The following is a 25,802-nucleotide window of genomic DNA, read 5'->3' as shown; positions in this document are numbered from 1 at the left end:
TCTCTCTTTTCCTTAGCAAATATAGTGATTATTCTAAAGGACATGTTTGAAGGCCATATGAATCCTTTCTAAAACTGGTAGAAACCTCTTCTTACACATCTATAATAGAGAATAAAGCTTACGCTGAAACTGCAATTACTTGTGGGGTTGTTTTTTGTTTAAGAGTAGCTCAAACTAGACAGTTCATGTTATAAACCACACAAACTAGATGGACAGGACACAACTCTCAATTGCCAAATTAGCTTAATTGCCAAGGGATTTGCTGATATGGATCTTATCAAGGAAACCATCTAATATCTCTTCAAGTTAAAAAAAAAATATTTTTCCAGTTAACTTGCTTGGATTCAGAACCATAAACCAGTGTGTTCCAACACAGTACATGTTCTTTTCTGTATGCCGGCCCATGTGGACATCTGAACATTTTCTAGAATTTCCTCCTGAAGACATTCTGTAAAGTACTCTTTAACAGACTAATGTGATACGTGTAGATACAACTGGATTTTTATTAGATGCGTTCTCTTTTCCTGTCACAGAATTAATCACCTAAATGAAGTGATCCCTTTTGATGCCACTTGCGCCATCTTGTGCTATACTCCATCAAAAGGCAAATGAGAATTAGAAGTGAAGGGGTAAACAGATTAAAAAGGAGCAAACAATTCTTAGAAAACTAGCCCAGGGTAAGGATGTGGTCACATAGTTTTTGAAACCTGCAGAAGTGTTATGAAGAGTCAGAAAGAGCACTGAAGTCGCATTTATTAGACTGATCTCTAATCATCACTTCCATAAGAGACCTACTGCTTGTGTTATTTTTATATTTAATGTTTTCCAAGCATATTCCACGGAAACAGACAGACAATAAACTGCCCAGCAGTACAGGAAGGAAACTGTGTCTGACAGAGATACTGCATAAACCTTTTCCTAAAATAAGCAGCACTGTCGTTAGGATTAGTGCCTCTAGAACTGTGACAGAGCTGTGCAGGATCCAGTCTGCTCACTGAGAAGGAAGAATACGGCAAAGCTGCTCTACAGAGCAAAACTGAGGCACGGGCTACCATGCTGTGTTGCTTATCTGGCTTAGTGAGCAGAACATTCTAAGGTTGTCTTCAAACAGACAAACAAAACCACAGCACAAAAATCCCCAACAACGTTTCTTCGTCATCTAGAGAAAAAGCTTGGGACCTATAAATGTGTGCACTATTTTCTCCTTTGCAAATCTGACATCAGCCTCAAGAGGGGAGTATAACCCAGTAGTGCACATGTGATACCTCCTGCCCCAGGGCAGAAAAATAAAATAGCCCATGTTACTCCTACAATATCTGCTCTAGGATTTTTCCAAAAGACCTATGCATTCTATTTGAAAAAATAAGCTAGATCTCTACCCTCTGACACAGTACAGATAATTTTAAAACTGGCATTCTTGTTATCTTATTTCTGAGCAATGACATTGAGGTAAAACACATTTAACAGAAGCTGGGTAATTACCTGGGTATTCACTACAGCTGGTTGTCCTAACCCAAATACTGCATATAACTAATGCCAAGGAACTGACCGAGCCAAGGTGCAAGAAATTATTTAACAACAACAAAATGCAAATCAAAAGCCAAAGTAAAAGCTTTTTTTCTGCCAACTCAGATCCAGTTTTTATTCACTTGGTACTCATGTCTTCAATAAAGTCAAGCATTTCACCACACTCATCTTTCTCCTCAGATTTCAGCAACCAAAAGAAATGGATTCTTGCGGAGTTACAAAGCAAAACAACCCCTATGCCAATATTCCTGCATGCACTGGTAACAGCCTGACAAAGCACTCTCACTCAACCTGGGGCCATCCACGCAGTTACACAAAGACATGATTGTGTCCTTAAACATTATTTGGATGGGAGGGTGGTAGAGGAGGAGGAAAGGGAAGAGCGTGCTTCTGTGTTAGTCCCAAGTCATCCACCCTGACCCCCCCTAACCAGAAGCTATTTTGGAATCAGGCACCATTCCAGTATTACTTAAGTGCCCATAGTTAAGATTTTTTTTCATGCTTCAGCTGAAAATACTTATTTCTTTGTGGTTTGTTCTTATTAATAATTTGAGATAACACATTAGGAAAAGGCAAATGCAGCCACCATGGAACTCGCCTTCAGCTTTAATGAAGCTCCCTAAATTGAAGGGGATGCAGCATTACTTCTGTTTTCCAAAACTCTTAAGAAAAGTAAAAGCTGTATTCTTCCACAAAGTTGAGATGACTATTCAATTGTGAACATGAAATATGGTAACTAATTGAGCTATAATCAACCCAGTTCCTATGAAAAAAAAGCAACATCATAAAGAAATAACAATCAAGAGTCCCTCAAAATAAGCAGCTAGGATTTTATAATGACTTTAAGTGTTTAATTCTTTACAGATTAAGGAAGTAAAAAATATCCAGTCACTTCAACTGTAATAGTTCCCCAATCTAAAGAATGACCTAATGCTTTACTTTCTTTTATTTCTTTTCCTGTAGCGATACATCACTAGACTGGGCTTTACAAAGCCAGGAAACTCCTGAAGTGAGAAAGAGACTAACGACATTTCATCTTCTTCATTTGAAATTTTCCAAAAAGATTCTAATGATTAAGATCCCCAAGATATTTCAACACATCCATTCAATGAAGACATACTCACCACCCCCTTTGGTTTTTTTTAGTTCATCCACAAATGCAGACTTTGGAGAGGCTCTTCAGTGACCACACTTTGACAGGCCACAGGAGCCTTCAGAGGTGCTCAGAACAACCACACAGCCACAGGGTCCTTCGCCTGCTCGTGTTTTCTGTCTGTCTGAATACACTTGCAAGTGTCGGCCTTCTTCAAGTTCTGGAAGGACACGGGTGCTTCTCGAGGTGCAGCCTGGCTGACAAGACTGCCCTCCACACTGCGGGCACCAGCCTGCACCCGGCCTGCTGCGGACAGACACCTCGCCTGCTGCGGACAGACACCTCGCCTGCTGCGGACAGATGGACACCTCGCCTGCTGCGGACAGATGGACAGACCCCTCTCGTGCTGCGGTCCGCCAGACGCCTGTCCTGCTGCAGGCACCTCCTCAGGCCCTGCCCCTACTGACCTTCCCGACACACTGGAGCGCCCTAAGGCTCATCGCAACGGGTCACTGCTGCTTTATTTTCTTCTTCCTGTTATCTCCAACCTCTTGCTCTCTCAAACCGCACTTATTTTCTGTTCTTCGCACGGTATTTACCTCATCACACTCGCGTTCACTTCAGCCCCGCGCACCTCACGCCACGCGCAGCACCCTCAAGCGACAGCCCCGCCCCCGAAGGCGGGACATTGGGGCCAGCCCTGGCGCCGATTGGGCGGCTCCCAGCCGCTGTTGGCGCCGATTGGCTGTGCCGGGCAGGCCGGTAAGGGCGGGAAGGACGCCCGGTCCCGCCGCTCGCTCCCCTCAGCCCCGCCACGGCGCTCCCGGCCGGCCGCGGCGGAGCCCATCGCGTTGCACCGATACCGCTCGCAGGTAAAGGGCCAGCGGTAGCAGGACGGGCAGAAATCCGCTGTCGGGGGCTGTGGGACGCGGGGCGCCGGCGGGCTCTGGGCTCGGCCCCGCGGGCTCTGGGCTGTGAGGACGCGGCCTCCAGGCCCTGCCCTGAGGAGGGAAGCGCGGAGAAGGCGCTTGAGGAGCGAACTGGGGCATCCTGAGGGCTTTTGTACCAGCGCTTTTCTCAGCAGGGCAGGGTTTATTAATTAGAGGACTTAACGAGAGAAAAAGATATTTGTATCAGTTGGGAATGCTGCAAAAGCCACCTGGATTGTATCGTATGAATTACTGCAGGTGAAAGATGTAAGTTTGCGCAAGGGTGTCACACAGAACAGCACACAAAATACAAAATACACGTTTGATCGTGTGCAGGCTGGTGTGTGGGGATGAGCTTGTCTTCAATGAGAATTGTTCTTATTGACGCAGCCATGCCATTTGCTTTTCTGCTGCTTTTTCCCTCTCTCAGCCTGTCAAACGCACCCTCACAAACACAACCACTGATTTCTCTGTGGGGCCCAACAGCTCATTTCTCTCTGAGCTCGTCCCCGCGGGGTGAGGGTCACTCACCGCTGGGGAACATGAGGAGCACACCACGAGCGCCTCGCGGTTTTCTGAAGAGTCAACAGCTTTACGCAGATCACACTGCTGTAGTTTCCTCTGAATGATAATGTTCTGCTGTAGGAATCATGTCTCAAAATACTTACTTGAATTTTTCAACTGCAGTTTCAAGTTGTAAACACAAAAAAATTCTACTTAATGTGTGTAGATCACTGTGGTGTGGTTGGGTTGTCCGTCACACTTGCTGTACCGGAGTGACTGAAGGTGCAGTCCAGTCTTTCAATTTAGGAAAATTTACCAGTTGCTTTTAAAAATGGCAGCAACTATGTAAGAAATAGCATCAGGAAATATGATTCATCAAATGTTAGGAAAAGCATCTCTTACACCTCTGCCTGAAAAAAACCCACAAAACCAACACAACCTAGTAAATGGTGGAAGCTGTACATTTTGTAGCATGGACACTTCATTTTTAGATACAAAAATGTTTTAGTACAAAGGATACATAAGGTGCAGTGGATAGTTACAGAAAAAAATGCTAGTTTGTTACATAGCAATTAGTAACCTCAAAAAACTGTGTAATGTAGCTTTCTTCACACTCTACATATTTAAATGCCTTCTTAGTTTTGCTAGTAGACATGATGCTTCCATGTTTGTATTCACATTATTAAAATTGAACATAAAATGTGTCAATGAATTGATAATTCTTACCATTAATCAACAATATAGGATGATGCTCAGCCTCTAGGTTTGAAAAGCACCTTTGGGAGGTGCTAATCTCCAAACTAGTTTTACTTGCATAGTTCTTTAATTCTATAACAATTATTTAAAAAATAATTCTGTGCCCTCATTATAATATTCATGGATTAAAAAAAAAAGCAGAGTTGTTCTTCATTTATGACAGAGCTACAATGTCTTCAGGACAAAGGATACTATAGATTGTGCATCGAAACAACAATAAATGTCAGTTATATCTCAGTAATCCTTGTAATTATTAATTTCAGGGTGAAATTTTTCTCTAGGCACACCTCAAAGGAAAAAAAAATCAGCTATTTAATAGTGAATGAAGACTGGATTAACATGTTTGTACTAATAATTACTAATTATTGTGTGCAAAGAGACCTTGAGCTGCTTCCCTGCTAACACAAATTTACCTAATAGGGCAGACCGAGACACAGTTTTCTGTGCCGTAAATCACGCAAAAGCGGGCCATAAAAAAAGTATTTTTTTTCTTTTTTTTTAATCGCAAAGGTATTAGTAATTAGTAATGTATAAATTTTCCAAGTTGAGATTAAACATACATTCTACTGAATAGGCAAGATATGTAACAGAGTACCATATTGCAAGACTACACAGTGTCTTATATATGTTACATCATATGTTTCTGTAACTCTACAAGACCATGTATATCACCTCAGACTATTTAAAAACTAACATGGAACAAAGCAAAGAATAACAATTTTATTTTGTGACTACAGGAGAACAAAACCTTTAAAGCGTTTTTATGAAACAAAACTGTGCCTACATTATGTTTCTCAATTTAAAAAACTTGTGTTTTCCATTTAGCTCTGGGCTGTGTCTATGTGCATTTCTTCCTGGAGGGGACCCAAGGTATTTACCATGGATCTTCCAAAAATATATCCACGGAAAACAATGAATATTAAATTTTCAACACCATAAAGTATCTCTATTAAATCTCATGCAGAATTAAGCAATTATTGAGCAATCTGAATATACTCAATGTTTCTTATGTCAGTACCAATGTTTTCTTGGTTTGATTCTGGTAAAATAAACAAACTGACACTGACGAATATATAGACAGTATCCAAGGCACTTAAGGAATTTTACCGGGTTTTAGTGTAGAAATAAATTTGATAAATGTGCAGATGATTCTAATACTCAAGTCTTTAGTTAAAATACTTTTACTTGCTCATAAGATTACCTACAACGAACGAGGTACTGTGCAAATATAGAAGATATGCAGCTTTACTCAGAGACCTTTGCATAAAGCTAGGAAAAATATACCGCTACACAATTCCAATGAAAAGAGTTGCATATAAATTCACATTTAAAAAATATTCTCTGAAGTCCATTGTGAATTCAGGCATTTCTGTACATCAGGCCCCATAGTCTCTGCTGAGGAGGCAGCAGTCACCTGTCTGTGAGCTGAGCCACATGTTCTGCTAGTTCTTTTTGCTGATAATAAACCTGTATTTGCTTAGACTGCAGGAGAGTGGAATATGCTAACAGTATTACAAATAATAAATAGTCATAACAATAACAGTGACAATTGCTTAGAGGGGCTTTCACTTGATAATAAATATGCCAGCATATGAGTTCCTATTTTTTTCTTTGAAGAGCGCTCACCGAGGCTGACCCCGAGGCTGCTCGTGCCAGGTCAGCCAGGAGACACCAACCCGTTCCTCTCTGAGAGCACGTGGTGAGCATGGCTCTGTGAACAGCTCCACTTGGTACCTCATCTTTCACTGATTCTTTAACCCATTGCCAAAATAAATGTAACAAATCGAATTTCAAGTGACCTATGACAAAATTAAACATATATTAAAATCTTGTCCCTAATCCAAAATATACAACAGTTACCGTGTAAAACGCAATGAGAAACCTTAGCAACATGTAAAGGACACTTAGAAAAAAATAACTTCCAAAAATACTCTTATGAAGAATTAAACACTGTCTTAGAGCTCTGACAGCAACACATAAAGGTTAGACTTCAAGTGGTGTCATATGTACATATGTAGGAGAGCAGCTCATAGAGTAGACTAATATGGCTTAAATTCTTTCCTTCCAGCAAGTTCAGTGCCATTCAAACTGAGACTGAGTCATGCAGAACACACCTGAGAACTTCCATAAGAATTCCCCCCTCTGGTAAAGCTGTGGGTTGGAGCACATGGACTAAGATTCTATGGCTGGGATAGATTCATTTGAAAACTGAAACCTCCTCCAGCCTCTGGAGATTTCTGCCTGCTCATACACAATGGGAAAGCATGAAGGGTGTTGCTTCCAGATTGTGGATCAGCACTTGCCCTGTAACTGCTGGGACTGTAGTTTTAAAAAGACATCCATTCCATGTAGATGCTTTCTGAAATACACTGCAAAGGGATCAGAAATGATTTTGGCCATTGTTTGTGTTTGCCATATCTTGTTACATTGCAGATGAAAAGGAAGAAGGCGTTTCTGTTTACAGAGCGGCATCGTGCTTTGATCTGCTTTAGAACAGAGATTTTCTCTTTCTTCTCAGTGTCATCACTTTTGCTTTCTTCAGTCAGGGATAACGTTTCTGATCCAAATCTGCTACTTAACCTTACATGAAAGGTATACTTTTACCATCTTTTAATGACGAGAAAGTCCTTATTTCTTCTTCTGAGCTGGCCACTGCTAATAAATCCATCCAATTTATGATTCAAAAAGTTCAGAACTGTTTAATTTGTCTTCTTCATACAGCAAAATATTTTCCATGAGCTTCTTTTTTTTATCATTTATCTTTATTTTCCAAGATGTCTCTCTGGCTACTGCTGAAAAACAAAAAAACCCAAATATTGAGAAAAAAAATCCATCTGTTGTTGGAGGAACAGACAACTTTAAAAACAAAACCAAGCAAAACACAACAACAACAAAAACACAGCAACAACAACAAAATACTTTAAAAAATATGCTAGAAAACCAGAAAACATTGTATAGATTTATTGGTAAAATCATAACCAAGGAAAAAAGATTTACTGAAATGGGTTTAGAAGTAGGAAAAAGAACCTAAGCAACTCTGGAGAAGAGAGGGATTAGTCCCTACTGTGCTTTTGAATGTTCTGTGTGCGCCCTTCAGGTTTATCTAGACTTACCTTGTGAGGAGCACGAAGAGTCAAGCTCTGCGTCGGTTTGTCGCAAGGTGCTCTGTGCAGCAGCTGCTGCTGCGAAGACGTCCTCACGTTTACCACATGCTGCATTCCTTTCCTGGAGTCCGTTTGCAGGTTTCTCCTGCTTGGTCCTGTAATCAGAGGCTGCCGTGTTTTCGGAATTGTTGCAGCTGCTGCCAGGCAGCTCATCTGTAGATCTGTCTGAAGGATTCCAGATAAAGCTGGTTGACTCATCAGACTCACAAGGGACCCTGGACAGCTGTCCGCAGTCCATGTGGGGCGATGGGGCTCCCAGCAGCGCTGTGCGCGGGGTGGCACTGCTCGGCATCGCTGCCTGCGCGCTGGCCCCTCTGCTCTCCCCTGCAGAAGGAATGTCTGTGCTGACACTGGCTATCTCGTCATCAGTTTCTTCTGGAGTGTTCATGGAGAAGCCAGAAATGCTGCTTCCACAGATGTAATGCTCTCTTAATTTATTTTCAGCCATTTCCATAATTTCGAGCACCTGTTTTTAACAATAAAATCTGTGAATGCAGAGTAATTCCCATAGATCTGCTTACACATGTTCTCCCACGTCAGCACTCTCAAAAATAAGCAAGGCATGAAGGTTGTAGCTTTAGACTTTGCTGTCAAGAAGACTAAAATCTTGGTCATGTATTTAAAATATTACCTCTGCTATGCTTGAATTCTTCTTTCTCAGACAAAAGCAGATGGCTGAGGCAAAATCAATAGCAACCTCTTCCAGCAAGTGTCCTGCGTTCCTGTCTAGATATTTACAGCATATTTCCTTGGCAGCCAGCTTTTCAACACTTTTTACTTTGGAGTGTGAGCTTTCTTTTGCTGTTTGAATTTCATCAGCAATCATATCTTTCTGTTCAAAGGAAAGAGATGCATTAGTGAATACAAAATTAACACAAACATTTATTTCTATCTGAATCAGTCAGAATATGAGTCTTGTCCTATATTTGTTATTATTGCTCCTTAATGGCTGGTTTATAGACCTAAAAGCTTTAAGAATCTCCATTCATGCAACTGACAGAAATGTTTGTTTTCAGAGGAGAGAAAAGGCCAAAGGTTTTCTCTGCATGTGTCGAATGTCACATTCACTACAGCAGACCCAGCTCTTCAAGGCTTTGGCCCATTTATAATAATGAAAAATAATCAGCACTGTATGTAGCAGCATTCTTGCACAGGACTTTTCAAACATTTGTTAAAGACGTCAGAAACCTCAGATCCTTTATTTTCTGAACCCATTTGAACATTGCTGAATTGCTTGGAAATAGTAAGTGAGGGTACTCTTGTTTTGCCCTCAAAGGCTCCAACGGGACAGCACAGAAGGTGCACACCCCGGCAGGAGCACCGCGAGGCTGCTGTGCCCAAGGTGATGCTAATGGCTTTCAGGGAGCCTGGCAGCTCTGGTTCCTTGTGAAAGGAGTCTGTGCGGTTCTAATCACAGCTTGGGCAAATCGGCCAGGGTGGAAGCTCCAGACACCAGCGCAATACATACACGCCTGATAAACAGGATGATGAGCAAGTGCAGTTGCCACCTGCCCAGGTTTCCCCATTCAGTGGCTCATAACACCTCTTTCTGGCACATAGAAACATGCAGCAACATTTCAGCACAAAGCCTTCTCTCTAAAATAAGCACGTATTTAAACACCAGTTATTCTGGAGTATCTCCTAATAGAGTCAGGCCAGCACTCATGAATGTAGTAGATGAAACAGGAATATATAATATATTCTGCTTCTATCTAAAGGCAGGTAGGCTATTGATGTTAATGGAACCAGGATGTGGCTTCCAAACATCCCTTCTTCAGGATGTGTACAGCAAACTGCAAATAACAAACTGTATTTATATCAAATGAAAATTAATTTTATGACAGCAACTCCATTCACTTGTTTTGGTATTCATTATTCCTGCTTTTTCTTACCAGATAAATAGGGTGTCTTCCTTCGTCCAATGCCTTAATCCCTGTCAGTATCTCTGCTAAGACCTAGAAAGTATATTTGAAAGATAAATTTGTTCAGAATTAATTCCATTTTTAAAAATGTGTTTTGTAACTAAAGAAATACTGAACTGCCAGGGCATCTTGAAATTATAATTTTACTTCAGATAGCTTAACAATGCCAGATCTAGGCAATCCTTATGACACATCAGATCTAGCTCCAGAGCCAACTCTATATTTTATAGTTAGGTACAACTGCTCCTTACATCCAGTTTCCTGTGCAGAGGCACCAAAGTCTGCAACAGTATATGGAGAAAAGGCAACGTACCACACCACAGCTGAATACATCAACTTTTGCTGTTAACTGCCCGTGTCTGACAAAATCTTCCGGCAAGTAGGTAAGAGAAGCCTGCAGGACTTTGGTTTTCATCACAGCACATTCTGATTTTTTATCAGCAGAATACAATCGCAGACCTGAATGTCCAAGCTTTGGTGTAAGGTTTTCATCCAGCAAGACATTCGAGCTGTGATAAAGACAGACAAATAACAACATTGGTCAAGTAATTACTTTAACTTGAGGTAAAGAATTACGGATTTACACTCTTAAAGTTAAGTGCTGAAAGTTTCCAGCATTTGGCCTGCTATGTATGAATGAAAGGATAAAGACTGGTAGAAAGGGAGAGGGGGAAGGACAAGCACTCAAAAAATGACTTTAAAAGAATACACTTCCATCATTTAGAAGAGAGAAAGATTAAACATTAAAAAGGGAAACACCCCACAGAACAAGAGACAGCAGAAAGATACTGCAAATGGATTTCAAAAGCGCATAAGCTTTCAGGCATTATTGTTAAAGAAATCCTGGAATTAACAGGTGATCAAACCCCTCACCTTTTGATATTCCCATGAAGAATTCCAGAATTATGTAAATACTCTACAGCTCGGATGAGACCTATGGAAATGCTAATTCGTGTCTCCCAAGTCAGTGGAGCAGAGTCATCCTGCAAAGGAGTGAGGAAAAAGTGGTATTTGATAAAATAAAAAACTGTAAGGCATTGGTAGTTTTGAAAACCAAAAACTTAGTTTTAGTCCCAATCCAAACTCCTTCTGACCTAAATAAAAAGTTTGGTCCAAGGCAGAAGCTGATGATTTCTAGGCCAAGGAAGGAACCTGTTCTTATATATTGTGCTGAACACTTTTCCTGCCAGGACGCAGTGAGATATGGATCCAGCAAGGATCACGCTTGTCCACAGCACCACGTCCTGGCAATTACTGAGGCCTTGCGCTGTGTTCGCTCATTGCTTTTCTGATGTTTCTCTGCCCTACAATCTCCTCTACAAATGCTCTTTCAGTCAGCATCAGCATCTCAAACTGTTCCCTCTTGAGCCCTCATAAAACTTCATAGCACATTATGCCAATGAATATGATGATGGATTCTACAGAAACATATTCCCAAATCCCATTAAATATTACGAGTAGACACACTTTGCAGATTCCTTATTACTTTAAAAAACTAAGGGCTGCACAGCAGAAACTTCCTGTTGACTTGATCTGCTTTGCAGTAGAAAAACTGGAGAAGAGCTGCAGCCTTTCTACTACTTACAGTCAAGAGATTTGGGCACCTTTTTTTTTTTTTTTTACTGTTTCTCAGAATTCAAAGAGATAAAGTTGCTTTTCATCCAGTAACAGGACAGGACTCGTAATCACAGATAATAGACCCAGATTATTTGCTTACTCGACACTGAAGTTTGTTTTGCAGTGATCCATTAGGTAGGTATGGATATATCAGACAGTGCAATCCAGTTTCTACTGAGAAACCCAGCAGCTGCAAAATGTTGACATGACAACACCTGCAGGCACAGATAACAAGGATTTGCAAATGAAAGAAGAGCAACACAGAAAAATACATTCCTGAGCTGGAATAAATTCCTCAATTCAAGGCACCTGAGCAGGACAGCAGGAGCAAGGAGAAGGGTGCTGAGCAGGCAGGGGGATTCAGAGCTCCAGCAGACGCTGCTTCCCCAGCTCCAGGACGGGCAGAGCGGCTGCATGTGCTCAGCAGGGACCTGCAGCATCCCAGCGGCACAGGCCCCCGTCCCCGAACAGCCCAGTGCCCGGCAGACAGACACAGCTCTCCTGAACTAGACACACGGACAACAGGCCACAGGCAGGATACGCACAGGCTGCGTGGAAAGCCAAGCGCTTACCGAAAGCAAATCTGTACTTCTGTATGAAAGAATCTCTGGGTGGAATTTGGGCTTGTGCATTCCATCTGAAAAATGAAAACATGCAATGGAATGTCAACAGTAATGATTAAGATGTTGCATTTATACAGATCTTTTAGTCTCTAGATGACAAGCTACTTTAGAAAACAAGCAAGTATCACTGATGCTAACTTTGTGTCAAAGGCAACAATTAATTGAAAATTAGAACAAAAACCAGTGTAAAGATACCTCTGATCCAGTCATCAATGCAGGTAGCTACATTGCGGGCTACTCCATGGATAGAGTTAATAAAACTACTCACATGAGTCAAATCTCTCTGGTATGTGTTTGCTGAATCTAGGTGTACTCACCGTACATCATTTCCTTTTTGCCTCTCCTCTTGTGTAGCCATTCTGGTTCCTTGCCCAGACAATAGTAAACAACTGCTAATGCTCAAGAGATACTAATAACATACCCCTCCAAAGAAAAAGAGAAGGTGGAGTACTTGCCTCTTTCAGTCTTTTGATGACATACAGTATGTTGTTCCTCTGACCTTTGTAGACATCTGCAAAAGTACCTTCACAAATCCTGCTCTTGTCGCTGAAGCTGTTGGTGGCAGCAGTGACTTCCCTCTGTGTCCACAGGAGACTCCCGCTGGGGAGATCCGTCATTGTCTCCTGCTGAGGAGCAGAAGAGCTGCAAGGCTACACATTTGTAGAAGAAACAAGTTTATATCTCATGAAAATTCATTTGCTTTTTCCTTCTTTCAGGTGTCATATTTTCTTTTCCATGATTTAAGCAATCATTGTGATTGTTGAAAGAAATTGTGAAAGGTACTGTGCAACCACTCAGTAGGCTTTCCCTTTGTAATATCTGTCTTGATGAGTTTTGCTGACGTAAAAATTTTGCATACTAAAAGAGACTTGAACACAGTCACCAATTTGCATTTCCACCTTTCCCAGAAAACAGACTTAGTTTTGTTTAAAACTCCATATATTTATTTGGAGTGATGTCAGTTTAAGTTACAAAATACATTAATCTTTGTGGCTTGGCCATATGTTAAGAAACAACTGGATCAGAAAGTAGGGTCCTTTATGGTGTATTTATGTTCTGGTAGGAACTTCACATCTACTTCTGAAGCATCTGGCATTGGTTGCACAATATTTTTTGCTTCCAGTGTGGCAAGTCCTAATGCCAACTTATTACAGTTCCACTGTAACCTGCTCATGCAGCTTTCACAACCTTAATGTGCTCCAGACTTGAGACAACAAAACAACTCCCTTGAAACTCTGAAACTACTGCATTCTTTGTTGCAATCTTCTCTTCTGGCTGGTACTCTTCAACCATGTTATTTTGTCTTAAAACACAATGTTTAAAACAAAACAAAACCTCAAACAAAATAAACCAAAGAAAGCAGGCTGGGGCAGCCCCATGATGAGAGCAGTGTGCACACATGGATCTGAGCAGCGCTCTGGGAACCCCAGGACAGATCTGGCCAGATGATCATCTCAGAGACAAGAGAGCAACAGGTGACTGTGCTGAGATCATTAGCAGCATGAGAAAACCTTTCGCAGTGAGATGGTTGAGCACTGGAACAGGGGCTCAGAGCAGTGACGGAACCTCCATCCTTGGAGATTTTAAACTGTCAGCTACACAGGACTCTGGGCAGCCTGACGTAATTTGATACCAGCCCAGTTTGGAGCAGACACCACATTTTAGGTATAAAATTAAACTAAAAGAAGTGTGCTATTCTGCCTGGGCAGTGGTGTATATTGCACTGTCCTACCATCACACCAGAAATGGTATATCCTCTGTAAAACCTATACAGGAAATTCCTTCAAAATTATTGCTACTTGTGGGCATGTTACCCATGCTCAGCTATGCAGTATGCAAGATTGTTAATTTTTTCCCTCGCTGGTCCTTCACTGGCAAACAAAGTGATGTAAATGGTAAGCAATCTAGCTGATGCATTAGTATTACATTTAGTCCGAACAAATTGTAATCAAGCCCCACTTTTTCACTAGATCTATATTTTACACAAGTAGAGAGATAAACTTTAATTGAAAAAACACAGAATCACATAAAGACAATTTTCATCACTGAATACTAAAGGGATTTACCTTCACACTTGATGAAACAGGAGGGTTTGACTGCAAGGATGTCAAAAGGTCTCTTGGGGGAGGTGGTGGAGAAGGGAGTGAATACAAGGCTCCTTCAGAAACAGTACCTGAAGCTGAAATAACAGCATTGACAATACACACTATTTTTATAATACCACAGCCTGTGACTAATTATGAAGGCCTGGGGTATTTTGTTGAATTTCCTAACCAGGGATGAACTGTGACAAGCTGTCAAAATGTGAAATCCTGTGTGAAGATAGGGAGCTATTTTCCCAGTTCTTCTTTGCAAGATGACTGCACGGATCTCCCCAGCCCTGGCTGGAGACACAGGGCTGTCCTGGCTGGGGACACAGGGTTGTCCTGCTGTGAGGACACAGGGCTGTCCTGGTGTGGGGGCACAGAGCTGTCCTGGCTGGGCACACAGAACTGTCCTGCTGTGAGGACACAGAGCTGTCCTGCTATGGGGACACAGAGCTCGGTGTGCCTGTCCTGCTGCTCATATGCTCTCCTGGGGGTCCTGGGCTCGCCCCCCTGCAGAGGGCTCTGCTCAAAGCCAATGGGGAGCAGTCTTGCCCATATGGTCCTTTCAATGGCAAAGCAAATTCAGAATCTCTCACTTCCCACCTGCTGGTGATACTCCCGGATGTGAAGAGTCTGGTGATGGCATCGGACTTATCTCTCTTTCTCTCTCTCTCGTTTTGTTTTCCGGGGGAGTTACAGGTATGTTCTCCTGCTTAGGAGGCTCTACCAGCTCTTCTTTTTCAGAGCTGGTAATGTTAATGTTAGAGGCTGATGTCCCTTCAAAAGAGAAGAAAGATAAAAATTACCAAGGAAAAGAGTCTGACTCTAATCAGTTATCAGGAAATAGTCCCAGTCAGGAAAACAGACTGTACATTAACATAAACATCAAAATGAACACTCAAGCAATATATTGTTAAATTGCTGGAATATTATTGGTATTTAAATTCAGACCATATCAATGACATTAACTACTATTAAAAATGAATAAGTGATAGCTTCAAACAAGTATCAGTGATGACTATGCAAAAGATATATAGTCTTTTACAATAAGAAATCAGCAATAAGAGTGTTTTGTCGTTTTCTACATAACATCCTTCAGCCAATTATCTCAAACCACAAATATCTCCCAGCCTAACAAAGACACCAGGTTCTTTGTTAGTTGTTGTGGGACTGAGAGGAAGTTTGACAGAATTGTATTTGGTTTAGTCAGCTAAATATTTTGGGACTATTCTCAATTGTGTGGTTTTAGTGTCATGACCACACTTATTTCCAGAAAACACTTTCCCAGATGGAACTATTTGCAATGAAGAATCGTACTTTTACTTATGAACAGAAGGAGACAAACAATACGTTTAGCATTTTCTTAAAAATCAAAATTAATATTTTATTTTTATATAAAAGAAAATAAGCACAAGAATTAATACAAGGGGTCTGGTCACGCTGTTTTATCAGCCTTGTATCTTAAGCACGGTGGTGATCGTGGAATCAAAAGCCACAGGCCTCTGTTTGTATTTGAAATCAGGTTGGTTGGTTGGTTGGTTTTTTTGTTTTGTACAAAGAAAGCATTGGGAGTATTGAAACAAGCAGGACGCGGTATGTTTCATTTGTAATCTGTGCTCCTTGCAATAAACCAAGATTCAGTAGCACTGTTTAAGAAAGAGAAGCTATGGCAGTTTCAGTGTGCAAAGGTTTGAAGAGCAGGAGAATCTGAAAAGCAATAATGGTACAAGTGGGCATGGTCACGTCAGGCAGGTTTTTATTGACCTCTGTTTGGAGTTGATATCCATGTTCTTCAGTGTCACCTATGAATGCAGGTTTGAATGAAACTAGGTCTTCAAATTGAAACTCAGAAAAATCACATGTTTCTTCATTACTGTCAGGATGCTATGAAATCCCCAATTTTACAGGTTTTAAAATTAGCTATCAAACAGTCTGCAAGACTTCAGTCAAAACTGATAGTCCCTCTGTTCTGCAGTTGTTTCCCCCTGTACGTTAACCTATAAGTCTCTCAAATTTGAATCACTTCCCTCTTTTGACCTATTTTTCAGGGTTTTTCATGAATTTTGCAACTTCCTGCACATCAGACAGGTCACCACTGAAGCTAAAGAACTGATGTAAGGAAAAAAATACTATTATGGACATTCAGAAGTGGGACTAGAGTAATACAAGAAACTGATGAAGGGAGGTAGAACTCTCCTGGAAGTAATCTGCCAGCAAAACATCTGCCCGTGTGTGCGTCTGATGCCTTCAAATCAGAATGAACAGAATTATGGTGAGGTAAGGACCACTTCGTTTTCTGAAGTGCCCAATAGAACAAGCAATGGATTCTCTGCATCTGCCCAAGAGGAATCACCAGAGTAAGCATCTTCAGATATAGATAAAAAAGCAGAAATTGAGGGTAAAGACTTCAGAGATTTGTCTAAACCTAAAAAGATCCTTCTAGAAATCTTTTCTGCTTATGACTGAGCGCACAGTGGAATGCCCATGTTGGGTTAATTCCACAAAAACCAAACTGCTTCCACATGGCAGAACAACAAAATAATCCACACTTCCTGCCACTTACATGAATATGAAGGTTTGCTGTGGACCTCAGTACAAAAGACAACTATAAGAAGGTTTTTAGAAAGATCATTTCAGGGTAGTTTTGCAATTTATTACATTTGAATTGATCTGGGACAAAAGCTAATATTGACCATCCAGAAACATAACTAAAAGTGAAGTTCAAAAAGTCTCAAAGGTGTTTTCGAGATAGCTAAAAACAAAAAGGTAAATCACAGAAGCCCAAAACCAGCAGGTAATCCCCTCCTGTGCCAGAGGCTGAAGTCGGCTGCATGTTGCGCAAGCTACAGCGGTATTTACATTCCACTTAAAACCAGTCAGACAAACAGAAGGATGATTAATTTTTATGTGCAGTGATAATTTTTTTTTGTCTATGCTGTATATTTATTCTTAATGACAATGTTGCTGGAAGCTGCTTTTGGATTGGAAGCCCGATTCTTTGCATTTTACATAATCAGGGAGACAAATCTTACTTGGTTCTTGTGTAAGAATGTTGTGCGGGGCTTTCAAATTCTGCCTCTCAGGATGGGACCCAGAGCCTTATTTGGTGACGAGAGACCAGCCCTGGGGCTGTCGGGGGCTCATTTGAGTCCCCCAGCGCTGTGCTGTGCCTGTGCTGGGCCAACAATGGCTCTGAAATCACACACTGAGCGTCTCTTGGTGTGATTCACCACTGCAATGGGCTGAACTAATTCAGCCTGAAATCTGCTCATGGTCTGGTAAGAGAAGAGAAAACTCCCTACCTTGGGATGAAAGCAGCAGCATTTCAGTTGCTCTAACAAATGATTTTTCTAAGCTCTTTGAACTCAGCTTTTGCGAAAATGTCAGAATTAACCCACATGGGAAAGAAAAGGCATCCTACCTAACTGAACAAACCAGCCTTTTCCATGACAGATAGAAATTACAGTGAAAGTTGTTGCTGCTATTATGGAGTGGTAGAAACATTCAGTAATTTTTCAATCTCAGTTTTTATGTTTCTCAGAAGGAGAATGTGGGGTTTTTTAATGAAATCATGATGTATGAAGTGGGATTACAGAAACGTCAATGGATTCTGTAAAGGAATACACTGCAATAAGCCAGCTGTAAACAAAGCATGTTCTGCCAGGGAAAGAATGCAAGGACTGTAACTAATGGGAGTTAAGGTGTGGTAGGTTACACTGCAGTATCTGAGAACACCCAAAAACTGGGATCAGCTGTGTCCGACACTGAACAGGCACAGAGCAAAAGTGTCTCACATGGGAGCAGTCAGCCTCTGCTCCAGAGTGTCCACTAAAACACCGTTATCAGGGATCCAGCCTTGCTGCCTTGGTGGTATCTAAATCCGATTTATTCAGTGAATAGGTTAAAAAAAAACCCAAAACAAACAAAAAAACCCAAAGCAAAACCACCAAGATTTTGTTTTCAGTCCACTCAGACTAGACCCTCAAAGTCATGGTCCCTGTGACTAAATTAACAGTTGGACTACTGCCATACAAATGGAAACAGACTTGAGTTCACTTTCCTGTAGCTTTGTTTGCTTTGCTGAGGAATGAGGAGTGAGAATTGTTACAGTCTCGGAAGCTGAGCGCTGTGAGTGAATTCAGTGAGAAAGTGGATCTGCTGAATCAAAAGGCTGCACAGGGGTGATGCCAAAATGGGCAAAACTGATTGCAGGCTTTTCTACTCTGAGTTTGTTGAAATTAGAGTATCAAGACAAAATTTCAGGGAAAAACAAGAGGGACTAGCGATTCCTCCTCTATGTCACCTCTTCTACCCTGCCACCAATTTTATTTGACAGAGTAGGAAATGAGAATCTGTGGAGGAATGTTGGAAGTGGACCCTGAGACTGCCAGCAGAGCCCCTTGGCCGGTCCCGCGGAGCAGGGCAGGTACTCACAGTCCAGGATGACCTGGGCCGCCCGGTAGAGCTGCAGCCCCTGCAGCAGGTCCAGGAGCTGCGGCACCGTCGCCAGCCTCACTCCCCACCACCACATCAGCTCCCGCGTGATGCTGATCCCCGTCTTCTCCAGGCACTTGATTTTCCGTAGCTCTGTTTGATCAGTTATCACGTAGGAGGCTGGTGGGAGACAATCGATATTTCTGTTTAAGGACTACAAAACCAAGCAAGTGCAAGCAGGGAAAGCTAAGGCACGGGACACACTTTGCTTTTTTGTTTGCACACTTTCAAAAGGAAGGGTCACAATCACTTATGTGGACACAAAGAAAATTCAGTTCCTAAAATAAGATACTCCTTTTATTTCTTTGACTATTCTGGAAAAAATGTTGTTATATCAGACACTCAAAAAGAAAACTCAGTCATGCTTTTCAGCGTATTTTCCCCTTAATCTTCCCTCACCTTAATACTTTGTACCAAAATAAGTTCAGATTAAATTCCTGGTGCAATTCTCTCAAAATAGGGAGCAAAGTCAGTGGTGAGGCTGCACTCCTGTCTGCTTTGCTAAATACCAATTTTACGGTGAGCCAAACAGTAACTGAGTCACCTGGGTGTTATTTACAGACAGATAAACCTGTGGGTGAAACGCAGCTATTTTTAAGAGTGGGAGATACCGTGTTAAAGCTGACGTGATGTGATTTGTTTTGTTTCAGGTTAGAATTGTTTGGACTGGGATACAGAAAAAAAATTAAAAACTCAGGGACCACATTTTCTATACATATTAACTGGACAGGGCCAGGACAGAGGAAAATAGGGGCAGTAGGTATGAGGGAATATATGTGAAGGAGGAAGGAAAAAATAGAACATCTAAGCACACGTGAGGAATGCTGTGAAAATAGGCAAGCAGGCAGCAGAGGACAAAGCGCAAACCGAGAGGAGCACGAAAGCTGCGGAGAGCGAGCGGAGGGAGCCGGGCTGCCCGGAGAGGCCCCGGGAACGCGGAACTCAGAATTCCACCTGGTTGTCAGCGGTTCCGCTCCATCCCAAACCACATCCACACACAGGAACACCCTGTCTGGAGAAGGGCCCTGCTGAGCGCCGGAGGACGACTCGGCCAGAGGCCCTGCCCGGGATGGCTGCATACCTTGTCCGAACCTCGTCTGAACCTCGCCCGCCTGTCCTGGCCACACTGCCGCCATGTGCCCCACCGCCACCCTCCGCCCCAGGGAGCGCCGGCCCCTCACCGAACCGCATCCAGTCGTAGTCGCTGAGGCAGTCCATCTTGCGACAGAAATCCTCCAGCACCCAGGCCGGCATGCTGTGCACGTACAGCACCGGGGCCGAGGCCCCGCGAGGGGCCAGGGGCGGCTGCTGCAGGGTCATGGCCTCACAGTCCCGCTTCAGAGCGCCCTTTGTCCCTGCCGCGGCCATCAGCAGCGGCCACGCATGGTGCACGCCGAGGGCCGGACTGCGGCTGCAGGCAGTGACGCTCGCCAGGCTCTGCCTCCTCTGCACGCTGTGCTGAGCTGATTTTCTCCAAAAGCTTCCTCTTCTCAGAGGGGCCGGCCTTGACAGCCTGTCCCCACCCCTGCCGACTCGCTGCTGTTCTGCGGAAAGAGCCCAGCGATTCTTGGCAGGGTCAGACCACACTCTGCTGCTTCCTGCTCTGCCTGACGTCAGGCCCCGAATGCAAATCAGATTTTCCTCTCCATGAGCGCATATTGCTCCAGCCGGGTTGCCACATTACAAGTGTCACACAATGGAGGTGAAAGATGCTTTTCCTGCGTGTTACGCACTGCTGGTATTGCCGGCAGGCTGTGCAACAGCTGCTTCCAGACAAGGCCAGACGTGTGTGGGTCAGTGCGGTGCCGGCAGAGCCAGCTGTGCCCGCAGTGCCGGAAGTGCTGGCAGAGCCAGAGGTGCCTGCGCAGCTGCGGCTTTGTTCACCCAATGGGTACAGATCCCCCCAAAAGCCACCAACATGCTCCCCGCCGCAGTGGGCGCTGCACGGCTGGGGATTGAGAATGTTTCAGAACCAAATGTCTGCAGAACTTGTTATTTCTCTGGCGTTTTTCACCCTTGGCAGTGAGCAGCCCCTTCCCGCAGCAGCCGTTCCCCCCGCGCTCAGCAGCTGTGCTGAGCCGACTTGAGCCGGGTCCTGACCTCCTCGGTGCCAAACCAGACAGCGCTGGCTCCCGCTGACAACCGCCCAGATTTGTAATGACGTGTCACAGGTAAGTGCCACTTTCACTCATTACTAGTCTGAGTAACTCGGAGGATACTCCATTTCCCAGTGGCCATGTCTTGGAGCCAGCAGGCCCTTCTCTCTTTTTGCGTTCTGACCCCGGGGAGCACTCCGGAAATAATACACTTTCCTGCATGTTGAGCATTGCTCCAGAGGTTACCTATCTATAACATGTGGTTTTGTTGTTCATTTTTTAACATATTTCATCAATATGAGTTGTTTAATGACCAAAAATTCCTAGTATAGCTTTTATGCACCTGCTACAACCATTCTAAGCAAACAGGGTTTTACAGCAGTGACCTCCTTACATCTGCCAGCGCCTTGCACTCTGATTTAAGCCGTGGGTTTGGCTGAGGAATGAAACAAATGATATGAGAAATATCATGAGCTATTGCATTCCGTTGCAAAACAATACGTAATCAAATTGGTTTTATGCCAGAATGCCTCTAAGTATAATACAAAAAATAAGATACACAGCTGGGCTGATGTTACTCCTGAACTAGGCCATGGGAGGGTCTGGTGAGCATTTGGCAGTTTGACTCATGAGTCAAACGAAGGTGTTATTGAACACGCTGACAAACACTGCCACGTTGGTTACAAGACAGAACCAGCAAGACCTGTAACAGTTCTGTCAGACTGCAGCAAGAGCATCAAATGTGGCATCAGGTGTGACTCAGTGGTCTACAAAGACAAACTCGTCGCCTATTTGTGAGATGTGTTTTGAAGCGCTTCTCATCTTGCAGGAGTTGCTAAGTTTTCAAACCTGATGTATGGAAAAAAAAAAGGTATTTCATTATTTGTCAACAGGAAAATCAACACTTAGATGGTATGTCAGAGCTAAGATTAGTGAAGTAGTTACCGAATTTGTATCACAAGCAAATGTATCCACATTGCAAGAAAACATCTGTGGGAGGAGGAGGGGGCAGCTGTGTGAACAGGGTGTACATCACACTTTCTGTTCAGCACCTTCCTCTCCCAGACTTCTTGCATAACTTTGGAAAACTCAACTTCATCTGCAAAATGGAAGCAGAATTTCCTTTGTTATCTTGTCTAGGGAAGGCATAACATTTCAAGCATGGACTGCTTCTTGCTATACATCAAGCAAGAGGTAATCATGATTTTTAAAACAAAGTACTTTCCAGTCTTAGTGGCTGCAGAGAGTAGTCAGCTGCTGTTGGCAGAATGAAATGATAGCATGAAGTTGTGAAGCTAGATCCAAATAACACTTTGGTCCTAGAAATCAGATGGAACAGCACCTACCTTAGAGACAGCTGCCTGACATGGAACCCAAAAGCCCGTCTGGATTCCATTCTCAAATGAGGCATTTGCCAGCGCAGGAGGGGACCGAGAGCAGCTGGGCTGCTGTGCAAGGACAGAGCTGGGCTTACAGGAAACGCTGAAGGAAAGAACCAAAGCAGGGTTTGTAAAATCCCTGTCCTGGGACTTATATAGCTCAAGGATCTGGGGAAATGCCAACTTCTCCTTGGGATTCTGTGGATAAATCCAAATCAAACCAGTTTCACTTTTAAAACACAAATTTATGAGAGAAAGGTGGTAAAGCGACCGTGTAGATATGCGGCTGCAGATTACAGCACATAGTTGAAGGATGGCATCTCTCCTGACTATTGTTTCTGCATCTTTATACAATTTAAATTGAACAGTCACTGAGTAACCCCCCAGCGCTCCCTGCCCTGCGCGTACCCTCATCAACCAGGCTGTCCATGGACTGACGGATCTTTGGCTCATTTCTACACAGTACCAAACCACCTGCAAGTCAGTCTGTGAAAGAGCGGACAGAAAATGTCCCTTAGAAAATGGGCTGAACCATAGCAAATGAACAGAAAGCATCCACAACTGATTGATGTCTGACAGGAGCTGCTCTTCAGCTCAGGATTTCAGGTGCCTTGGAATTCAGTAGATGTAACTACAAGTTAAGCAAAGACAGGATACTTCTATGAGCGAGGAAATCATGAGGCAGTTTTCATGTTTGGTTTTGGCAAGTCACAGATATGTAAGCATGCTGTTCTGTCTGCTAATATTTGGGAATCCAAGGACTGATCCACTAGCAGTGATCAACACGATACTAGAAAAGTACCTGCTACTGATCAACGGCTCTCGGGAGCGTTGCAGGAACACAGGCACAGCACCATGCAGTTACCTGACAGAATTAGGGTCAAAATGTTAGCATGCATTCACATTTTTATTACAAAGATCAATTCATACACTTAAAATATGTAAGAAAAACAAGTCCACAAAAAGGGGAGACATTTCATACTTACAGAATACGTTGAAATTCTCAGTTTCACAGCTGTGTTTCTCAGAATGTGTAACTGGGAAGAAATGTATGCTACAGAAATCACCTGCTAAACAGTGAATACCCCCGCTTTGTGATTCACAGGCAAATCTAGGCCAAGTGTGAGAGAGAGAAATTGCATCAAAAACAAATTATTCAAGCAAAACTGGTGTTGGTCTGCCACTTAAAATCTTTACAGTCTGGATTCAGTTGATTCTTGGTGTAATTTACTTTCTAATACAAAGAAAGTTGATCTGCAGGCACATTCTCCACAGAGATGACTTGCGTCCCTATGCCGTGTTCTGAGATAGTCCAAATAAAATGTCACTGAGTTGCGCTTACACAAGGGCTCCAGCGCTACCCATTTGCAGCGTGTGTCGAGGAAGAGAACGGAGCCATCAGAGCCTGGTGTGCGTCTGTGCAGGCTTTGGGATCTCACTGAGCATCACACAAAGTTTTCTACAATTTAACTGGGTTTATGTTTCAGAACTTAAACCACAGGCATGAGTTCTTGGCATGTTCCACGGTGACTGTCCCTGCTCAAACTCAGTGGTTTGCTATTTAAAGAGCCTGGAGTGAGTAATCATGTTATTCCAGAATTCCGTTCCTCAGTGTTGCACTTCTCTCCAGAGAAAGCCGCTGAAGATCCTTCCTAATATCAGGATGATCTTCCAGCTCTTCGTATAAGGATCGAACAATGTCCAGTTTCCTGTAATCCATCGGTTTGACCAGACTGCGCACAACCTGCAGACATCTCTCCTTCAGGGTGAACACTGCGGTTAAACACAAACACACTCTTGTCACGAGGGCTCTCGTTACCTGCTGCCTCCAGCACAGATAGTGCTTCTCCAAGCACGCAAACACCAAACATAATACGCAGCAGCATTATTCACAACACTCTACGCTCACTAGAAAGAGGAAAAGAACTTTGTTTCCCGTTGTGACGCACCCTACCAAACCCATCAGAGACATCTTTAAACGAGAGCTGTCAATAGCTCTGATCAACCCCGTGCAATGACACAGCTCTCACTAGAAACGCTCAGGAGCGCTTCCTATTTTGGAGGCAGATTTGATTATCTGAGTACTTGATTTCTCACCAGATCCTTACATCAAAGTCCAAAGAGACCATGTACAAAACTCCCCAGTTTCCAGGCCGCCCGCTGTCCCGCTCACCTGGCAGCGTGATGTCTGCCGTGCTCACGTTGGGAGCCGCCACAAACAGCTCCTGCTTGTTGACAAGGAGCCCGTCGTTGGTCCCCGCGTCCCGGAACAGCCAGAGGTGACCTGCAGAGAACAGGGGGACACGCAGCAGTTACTGTGCGGGTTAACCCGCGGCTTTGGGGCACCCGCGAGGAACCGAGCGGCTCTTCAGCGGCCACGATCACCGCGGGATGCCGCCCGGCAGCGGGGCGGGGAGGGAGGCGAGCACCTCCGGAGCGATCCGCCCGGCACCGGGGCACAGCCGCTGCTCCCCGGGCAGTCCCCGCTGCGCGGTACAGCCGGTACCGGGGCACAGCCGCTGCTCCCCGGGCAGTCCCCGTTGCGCGGTACACCCGGTACCGGGGCACAGCCGCTGCTCCCCGGGCAGTCCCCGCTGCGCGGTACACCCGGTACCGGGGCACAGCCGCTGCTCCCCGGGCAGTCCCCGCCGCTGCCGGCGCTGCGGGCCCGGGCCCCCACGGGCGGCGTTTCAGTCCCGGCCCGGCGGGGCAGCCCGGGGCAGGCCCCGCTCACCCGGCCGGCACTCCCCGGCAGCCGCCGCCCCCGCCCGCCGCGGCCGCACCCACCCCGGTAGCTGTGCATGAGCCGCCCGGTGCGCGGCTGCAGCACCGGGTAGGAACACGGCCTGCCCTCGAAGTCCACCCAGACGGGGAGAACGGAGCGCGGGCTGCGGTTGTTGAAGACGACCTGGGAGAGCTCCCGCGTGTTGACGGAGCGCAGGCAGGGCCCGCCGCCCCGCTCCGGGCCCGGCCCTGGCGGCGCCATGCCCGCTCCCCACCCGGCGGCACGGCTGCGCGCATGCGCCAGAGGGCGGTACCGCACCGGGGGCGGAGCCTTCACTCGGCTGCCCCGCCCCTGGCGCACGCGCGTTCTCGGCGGGCGGGCTGTGCACGCGTTGGCCCCGGCACGGTGCTCGGCCCGGCACGGTGCTCGGCCCCGGCACGGTGCTCGGCCCGGCCCCCCGGCCCGCTGGGGCAGTGGCTGCGCTGCCTGAGGAGACGCGGGGCTTTGTCACAGAGTCACAGAACGTCAGGGGTCGGAAGGGACCTCGGAAGCTCATCCAGTCCAACCCCCCGCCGGAGCAGGAACACCCAGCTGAGGTTACACAGGAAGGTGGCCAGGCGGGTTGGAATGTCTGCAGAGAAGGAGACTCCACAACCTCCCCGGGCAGCCTGGGCCAGGCTCTGGCACCCTCACCATGAAGAAGTTTCTTCTCATATTCAAGTGGAACCTCCTGTGTTCCAGTTTGCACCCCTTGCCCCTTGTCTTACTGTTGGTTGTCACCGAGAAGAGCCTGGCTCCATCCTCCTGACACTCCACCCTTTACATATTGATAAACGTTAACAAGGTCACCCCTCAGTCTCCTCTTCTCCAAGCTCAGAGCCCCAGC

General features: G+C 44.6%; 2 protein-coding genes across 3 annotated transcripts; both read right to left on the bottom strand.

The window, feature by feature from the left end:
• Positions 1 to 5,338: 5,338 nt before the first annotated feature.
• On the bottom strand, positions 5,339 to 20,276 carry IRAK2 (interleukin 1 receptor associated kinase 2). Of its 2 annotated transcripts, none has more exons than XM_065642513.1 (13): positions 19,898 to 20,276; positions 18,657 to 18,836; positions 14,826 to 14,999; positions 14,202 to 14,314; positions 12,591 to 12,785; positions 12,085 to 12,149; positions 11,613 to 11,727; positions 10,769 to 10,878; positions 10,209 to 10,404; positions 9,866 to 9,928; positions 8,605 to 8,805; positions 7,923 to 8,439; positions 5,339 to 7,601 (listed from the first exon to the last, which is right to left on the bottom strand). In XM_065642513.1, the coding sequence occupies exons 1-13, from the start codon at positions 20,082 to 20,084 to the stop codon at positions 7,483 to 7,485; spliced, it is 2,235 nt and encodes a 744-aa protein (XP_065498585.1). In that variant the 5' UTR covers positions 20,085 to 20,276; the 3' UTR covers positions 5,339 to 7,482. The 2 variants fall into 2 exon arrangements, with proteins under 2 accessions (XP_065498585.1, XP_065498586.1); XM_065642514.1 differs by having other exon boundaries at positions 5,339 to 7,598.
• Positions 20,277 to 22,521: 2,245 nt separating this feature from the next.
• Positions 22,522 to 25,197, bottom strand: VHL (von Hippel-Lindau tumor suppressor). Its single transcript, XM_065642636.1, has 3 exons — positions 24,979 to 25,197; positions 24,365 to 24,475; positions 22,522 to 23,964 (listed from the first exon to the last, which is right to left on the bottom strand). Exons 1-3 carry the CDS (start codon positions 25,175 to 25,177, stop codon positions 23,780 to 23,782), a joined length of 495 nt encoding a protein of 164 aa, XP_065498708.1. The 5' UTR covers positions 25,178 to 25,197; the 3' UTR covers positions 22,522 to 23,779.
• Positions 25,198 to 25,802: the final 605 nt, after the last annotated feature.

The sequence above is a fragment of the Caloenas nicobarica genome, chromosome 11, assembly GCF_036013445.1.
Source record: "Caloenas nicobarica isolate bCalNic1 chromosome 11, bCalNic1.hap1, whole genome shotgun sequence".
Taxonomy (NCBI): domain Eukaryota; kingdom Metazoa; phylum Chordata; class Aves; order Columbiformes; family Columbidae; genus Caloenas; species Caloenas nicobarica.
This window is presented reverse-complemented; position numbering and strand designations above follow the sequence as displayed.

Coding starts and splice junctions, on each gene's coding strand:
- VHL (XM_065642636.1), bottom strand. CDS start 25,177: ATGGCGCCGCCAGGGCCGGGCCCGGAGCGGGGCGGCGGGCCCTGCCTG. Junction 24,476..24,978: donor GCTCATGCACAGCTACCGGG/GTGGGTGCGGCC, acceptor TGTTCTCTGCAG/GTCACCTCTGGCTGTTCCGG. Junction 23,965..24,364: donor GGCAGACATCACGCTGCCAG/GTGAGCGGGACA, acceptor GTTTAACCGCAG/TGTTCACCCTGAAGGAGAGA.
- IRAK2 (XM_065642513.1), bottom strand. CDS start 20,084: ATGGCCGCGGCAGGGACAAAGGGCGCTCTGAAGCGGGACTGTGAGGCC. Junction 12,786..14,201: donor CTGTTTCATCAAGTGTGAAG/GTAAATCCCTTT, acceptor ACAAATGTGTAG/CCTTGCAGCTCTTCTGCTCC. Junction 10,879..11,612: donor AAAACAAACTTCAGTGTCGA/GTAAGCAAATAA, acceptor ACTCCTTTGCAG/GATGACTCTGCTCCACTGAC.